Here is a 7,139-nt window from a genome sequence, read left to right as displayed (position 1 = left end):
AATCCCGGGCGCCACCTGTTGGGTCGCGTGCGCGTCGCAGCCGGTCGGGGTCTCACCCCGCTTCCCCCTCCAGGCCGGTACCCAGGAAGGGCCAGGTGTCCTTGGTAAAGGCCATGGAGTAGTAGCCGCCCCTGGCCCGCCTTGGGGCCGGTAGGGAAACTGAGGCCAGGCGTGCAAGGGCGACGGGGCCCGGGCTGCACGCCTTCGGCGTGGTTCTGGAACCTTCTGCACGTTTGCCTCCATTGGCGAATTTGGAAAACACACTGCTAAAGCAGAGCGCAGAGAAGCAAGGGCAGTGGATTCGAACTCACGGCCACTTGACTCTGAAGCTGCCTCTATATTGTTTAATTTGTTGTTTTTGTATTTATGGAAAGCGAGCTTGAACCTAAGGAATTCTGGTGGCACTGCGGGTTAGGTGCTGGGCTCCTAACCAAAGGGGCTAGCGGTTCAAACCCTCCCACTGCTCAGAGGGAGAAATCGGAGGCTTTCAGCTCCTCAGTAACCCTATATAGGCTCACAATTAGTTGAAACCCACGCAGTGGCAGTGGGTGGGGGGGTTTGGCACGTATCTGGGTCCCTGGGTCCTGCAGGCGTTTAAGCATTTGGTTGCTTATGGAAAGGCTGGTGGTTGAAGCCCATCCAGAGACCCCTCTGTGTACAGACCTGGCAGCTGGCTTCAGTCACACACAGGCTTGAAGACCACATCGAGTTGGTCTGCTTTGCACACATGGCGTGACCAGGGGTCGGAAAGGACTGGACAGAAACCGGTCTGCAACTGTGTGTGCCTGAACCTGTGCCAGGCGGCTGGGGTGGGGTTGACCAGGAGAATTCTGAGGCCCAACCTCAAGGAGCTTAGCGTGAGGAGGGCAGGCAGGCAAGGATTTGCCAAATTTCATGGAGCACAGAGGCAGACGGGATGGAAAGGGCCAGGGTTATAGGGGAGGCAGTGGGGTTGGGGGTCGTGGAATCAAGGGGAGTGGAGAGTGTTGATGGTAGTTACTTGTCACGGAGTCTGTTCCGATGCTTGGCCCCCACGCCCTGCCCCATAGACCCTGTCTCCGTCCTGCACCATCCTCACAGTTACTGCTCTCTGGAGACTGTGGTGGCAGCTGCCTTTCAACTGGTCCCCTTGAGAGCCTTCCTCTTTTCCACTGACCCTCTCACATTACCAAGCACGATGTCCTCCTCCCGGGACTGGTCTCTCCTGACAACACGTCCAAATGTGTGAGACCGAGTCTCGCCATCCTCACTTCTGGGAAGCACTTCTGAGACGGACTGGTTCATTGGGAAGGTAGATAGTAGGAGACTTTGACGATGGAGGGAGTGGGGGCAGCCACGCAGGGCTTGAACGGCTGAGTGGATGAGACCAGCAAGATGGGAATTGGGTAGGGCAGGGCACTCAAGAGCCACCCCCCACCCCCCCCACCCCACCCACCCCCACCCCCCGTGATCCCAAGTCATCATGGTCCAATGGAGTTTTGAGAAGCGGCAGTGCCCCAGCCTGGACCCTGATGCAGAAGGATTAGCCCAGCCCTCTGAGAATGGACGATCTGGGTGGGAAGAACCACTCTTGGGAGGTCTTATCTCCGATCTCGCCATTCATGTGATCCAGGAAGCCCTCCATCCCTTTTATGGGGTGAGGTCATTTGGGCTGGGGAGGGGGCGTGCCGAGCCTTTGAGTTCTGATGATATAAAGAGCCATTGGTTCAATGATTCAATCAGTGAACCAAATGAGCTAAACTGCCCTGTGTTTGTATGTAAAAGAATCATATCCTTACTCGACTTCCCCCTGCCACCTGCCTTGTAAGCTTGAATTTATTTCCTCATAAAATAACAAAGACATAAAAAGCCACGCACCTAGCAGGAAAAGATGCAGAGGTTTGAGCAAACACAGGTACCATCATCCCAAAAGCCTGATTTCATATGTGCATCAGTTTGACTTTTGCCCGGGGTTGTGTCCACAAGTGGGCTATTGGGTCAGGGCTGGCCCAGGGAGCGAACCTAGCAAGAGGTGAGACTGTCCGTTTGGGAGAGGCCAGTTCCCAGAGAGCTGCTGTGACTCGGAGCTGGGGGAGATGTTTGCAGTTCCAGAGGGATCGCCTCTTGCCCCACAGCATCTCCAACATTTGTTTCTAATGTCTTTTCCTCCGCCCACCCCGCTGAGAATTTGGATTGTTTTCAGGTTACACTTGGGCTGCTAACCACACGGTGAGAGGTTCAAACCCTCAAGTTGCTCTTCTCCTGTAAAGATTTTATAGTCTCAGAAGCTCTAATGAGGGTGGATATGAGTGGGACTTTTTATTTGTTTGTTTGTTGGGAGATTTTATTCTAGTGATACCTGTCACTCTAAAATCCCGTGGAATCAACTCCGTTCTGTTTCTTTACACCAGTCTAATCCAACAGAAATGCTGTGCAGCACAAGCCACATACATCATTTTAAATTTCCTAATCTTTTTAATTTAAAAAATTAAAAAGAAACAGGTGAGATTGATATAATATATTGCATGTAACACGTCATAGACAAGAAGACTTATCTTTTCAACATGTGATCAGCAGGAAAAGTTATTAACGAGATGCTCGACATCCCCACCCCCCCATGCTCAGCCTTCAAATACCAGTATGTATTTTACACTCACAAACAAGGCAGTTCACTTCAGTCTGCTATTGGCTCCACAAGAAAACAGACAAACAAACCTCTTTTAATGGTTACCAACCTACCTTTAAATAGACATGAACTTCTATTGTTAGAATGATCCATTTTGATGAGGGACCCTGTATGTCCACATCACTTCTTGTCTCTTTTCTCCGTCCCTCTGAATTTCTGTGAGGTCACCGCTAATGTCTGGGTTGGTAGCAGTCACACTGAGGTACTCATTATTCATAGGTTGGATCTAATGTTGGTCCTTGCTTTAGGGTACTTTAGAGAAACAAATGAACAGAAACTCATGTATAACAGAGAGTTGTATATAAAGGTTAAGTGCACATCAAGAAAACATCCCAACCCAGTGCTGCCCAAGCCCACAAGTCCAACATTAACCCATATGTCTGACACCAATCCACAAAGTCCTCCTCCATCTCACAAAACTCCCACAATGATGCCGACTGCAGGAGGAAAGCTGAGTCAGTGAATGTGTAAATATCTCAGCGCTGGCAGGGCTCTCCACACGGCTGCTCCAGCACCCAGGGCTGCATCGGGGTAGGTCCATGTGGCTTCTCCTTGGGGATGTCTTGCAGGAAGTGAGCCTTGCCAGCTGAAGCCAGGAACTGGCTAAGGCAGCTGCTCCCTGGTCCAATCATCAGAAAGACCCGAGAACTAGAAAGACGAGGCTAGCCAAACCATTTATCTCTCTGCCCTTCAATTAACCCCACGTGTTTATTGGCCAGGTTGGCACAATAAACTTAACTCTCTCAGTCCTGAAATGACATTGGTGCAGGGTTCATCGTGGCTTCTCTCTTTGTGGCTGAAGTTTCCCTTCACATGATTTTGTCAGTAAATCCCTCAGATTCTTGCATGCAAGAACAATATCAGCCTGTTTTGACACAGCTCTGTGACAATTTAGCTAGGTATAAAATTATTTCCCCAGGCTGCATTCCTTCAGAGCAGTCTCGGGAGCTTGGCAGGCATTGTTCCACTGACTTCTCCTTATGAACATTGCTGTCACTCTAGGTCCAGCCTAACTTCTCCCACCTGGTCCTTTTGGCCCGATTGCCAAGGGAGTCTCTTTTTTATTTTATTATAATTTCTGTAAGATATGTCTTGGTGTCAACTGCTTAGTATTCTCCAAGAAATAAGATCACCTCGATGAACTGGAGCTGTCCTGGTACCATAGTGGGTTACGACTTGGGCTACTAACCTCAAGGTCAGCAGTTTGGAACCACCAGCTGCTTCTTGGGAGAACGGTGATGCTTTCCGCTGTTGTAAAGAGTTACAGTCTCACTTTTCAGCAGTTACCTTATGCCCCAGGGAGATGATTGATAATGTTCTCTAACGTAAAATGACAATGATGTTTCTAAGTTGAACCAGAGACATATATAAATCAGAGATATATGAATGGATTTGGGGCTTACACTTAATTCTAGCCCCAATCTGAAAACAATGAATTCTAATGACATGTCCCTGCTAATGCCCTCTCTCCTGAAGAGGTCACTGAAGATATGGGTGCTAAAGCAAAGTGTGGTGAAGAGACTAGATGGTGCCCAACTATTAGCCCTATAACGCCTGAATTTTTAATTTTAGGAAAAAAATGTTTTTTTGTTTTTATTCTTTAGTTTCATCGTTATCAATATATATTAATATATACATTTAATTAAATGTTATGAAAACATCATGCTTGGCATTATAGGGTCAGAAAGAACAGCATCTAAGTCTTAAAGACTTGTCTTCAAACAAACAGCCATCGAAGTGAGGTGTCAACTAAGTCCACATGGAAGAAGCACACCGGCCTGTGTGATCCAAGGTTTGCAAAAATTATCATCCAAATCTGAAGGAGGGAATGGTATCAGAGATTAAGTTGTGAACACTTGGTTTGCAGGCGGCTATGGACAACCGTGGAAACCAAAAATCCATTTGCAGGGTACACACGTAGATTAAGCCTCTGGTGAGTCCCCTCTGACTATAGTCAGGGTATGTGAATAGTCTTCTTATCAGACAGAAAGCATTGTAAAGTTGATTATAGCAGATATAGTTAGGTTACAATATACCACGTTATCATTTGATCTCCCTTTTGACTCATTTAAAAATTGTTTTTTAAAAGGTAAAGGGAAATACACATGGATCAAGTCTCCAGTGGGTCCCCTCTGACCATAGACAAGGGTGTGCATAGCCCCGTACCATGCAGAGTGCATCGGGAAGTGGGTGATAGCAGATGCGGTCAGGTTAAAATGTAACACCTTATCATTTGATCTCCCTTTTGACTCATTTTAAATTTGTCCTAGTTTTTAGTATCTTCTATTTTAGTTTCTATTGAGGTTTGGGTTTTGTTGTTGTTTTACTTTGTTATTGTTGTTGGGTGTGTGTGTGTGTGTGCTATTTGTATGTTTTTCTGTATTTGAAATCCAGGATAGGTCAATCTATAGAGACAAAAACTGGATTAATGGTCCCTTGGGGGTATGGCAGGGCAGGTTGGGGGAAATGGGGGAGCTAATAATGATGAATACAAGAAAAGAAAATGTTCTAAAACTGATTGTGGTGATGCTTGTACAGCTTTTCTCAATATGATTGAACTGTTGAATTGTATGATATGTACATCTGCCCATAAAACAGCTAAAAAGTAAATAACTCCGCTCAGAAAGAAAAAAAAGAGTTACAGTCTCAGAAACCTAGAGAACAGCTCTACTCTGTCCTGTAGGGTCACTGTGAGTCAGAATTGACTTGAGGGAAGTGGGAAGAGAAAGAGGAGGAGGGGGGAGAGGAGGAGGAAGTGGGCACACCTTAAAAATACACACATTACCAAAAGGAGCCCAAGAAGAATGACCAAACCAGGGCAGACGTATCACAAGTAAATAGATTCTATCAGTAATAACAAACTTCCCAAGGGACATGAGTCAAGGATCAGATGGTTCTGGGTGCAATTCCATGGCCAGACTAAGGCCCGTAAGGGTGCCTGCCTCTGTCTATTCACACATTCAAACGGGATATGAGAGTTTTGCATGTGTGTGTGCGCTATCCGTGATGTGATTTCTTTCTAAACGTGACTATTAGCAATTCAACACAAAAGTTGCACATGCCGCCATTTTAGCAGAAAGGCATTAATTGGATTATGTTTTGGTGTATGTGTGGATATAGGTCCTAAGAATTTTTTTTTCTTTATATCACATTTTCTACAAAAAGAATGTTTCACATACAAGTACAGTGGAAGGGTACGTCTAGAAAATTATTGGTACTAGGGCCTCAGTTCATGGATGCTTGGGTTTACTCCAAGCCAATGTGCTTAAACACATCTCTGTAATCACTAGATGGCTGCGGACAAATCCTCTCAGTCATACAATCCTTAGGGCGCCTTGGTGGGAATGGGGAGGGGGGGAGGGAAGCAAAACTAACTGCCATCAATTCAGTTCTGACTCATGGCAACCCTATAGAACAAGGAAAAACTTCCACTGTGAGTTTCCTAGGCTGTAACTGTGTTATTCCAGGTAGACTAGAAAAACAAATTCATAGATACATTCATATGTGTATAAGAAAGAATTGTATATACAAGAGCAATTGAATATTGAAAAAACATCCCAGCCCATCCAGATCAAGTCCATAAGTCTGATATTAGTCCATATGTCTGATACCAATCTATAAAGTCCTCTTCAGACTCACAAAACACAAGCAATGACGAATGCAGGAAGATCACAGGCCAGTGGGTGGATAGTCTTGTGGATCCAATGACAGTGGAAGCATTTCAGCATTGGCGTGGGTCTCCACGTGGCTCCTCCAGGTCCAGGGCTCTCACTGTCATGAGCATAGATCCATATGTCTTGGAAGCAGAGAGTCTCTCAGGGAGTGAGCTTGTGTCTGGCCTCCAGCAAGCTATTTATCTCCTTAGCACCTCCAAATGAGGTCATCAAGTTGAGATCTGATCAATAGGCTAAACTCCACCCCTTCACTCTTAAGCCTCAAACTAACAACAGATTGTGCGACTACCGCAGTAACTTTTTATGGGAGTAGAAGGCCCCATCTTTCTCCCTCAGAGTGGGGTGGTTTCGAACTGCTGACCTTGTGGCTCACAGCTCAGCACATAACCACTATGCCATCAGGTCTCGTCAAAACAGTGACTTCTGAGGGGAATCTGCTTTGTCAGCTAAATTCAAGGCCAAGAGGCCGGCTAAGATGATTGTGGTGTGCACCTCCACTGGACGTTGGTCAGGTGAAGTGCTCAGGTATTTGGCTCCCTGTGATAGACAGGCTTCATCCCCACACTCCATCTTTACCCCGATGACCGGAAGATCTCGGAGATGGACTCGATGGAGTCCATGGTGACCTTGCAGGGCGGTGAGGGTCCCAGTGCCCAGTGCTTGACCAGCCTGTAGTGCAATGAAATTTCTATTTTTTTAAATTTCTTTTTTTAATCATTTTATTAGGGGCTCATACCACTCTTATCACAATCCATACACACATCAATTGTGTAAAGCGCATTTGTACATTCATTGCCCTC

General features: G+C 46.4%; 1 protein-coding gene across 1 annotated transcript in view; it reads right to left on the bottom strand.

The window, feature by feature from the left end:
* Positions 1-7,139, bottom strand: part of THEG (theg spermatid protein) — a 38,849-nt gene that overhangs the window by 941 nt on the left and 30,769 nt on the right. Inside the window, exon 10 of the mRNA XM_030888273.1 lies at positions 57-159. Within this exon, the coding sequence (XP_030744133.1) occupies positions 57-159 (103 nt within the window). The remainder of the gene's footprint in view (positions 1-56; positions 160-7,139) is intronic.

Source organism: Echinops telfairi, unplaced genomic scaffold, assembly GCF_000313985.2.
Source record: "Echinops telfairi isolate 266 unplaced genomic scaffold, ASM31398v2 ScPeMD7_7459;HRSCAF=8497, whole genome shotgun sequence".
NCBI lineage: Eukaryota > Metazoa > Chordata > Mammalia > Afrosoricida > Tenrecidae > Echinops > Echinops telfairi.
Note: the sequence above shows the minus strand (reverse complement) of the source record. Positions and strands in the feature narration are given on the sequence as shown.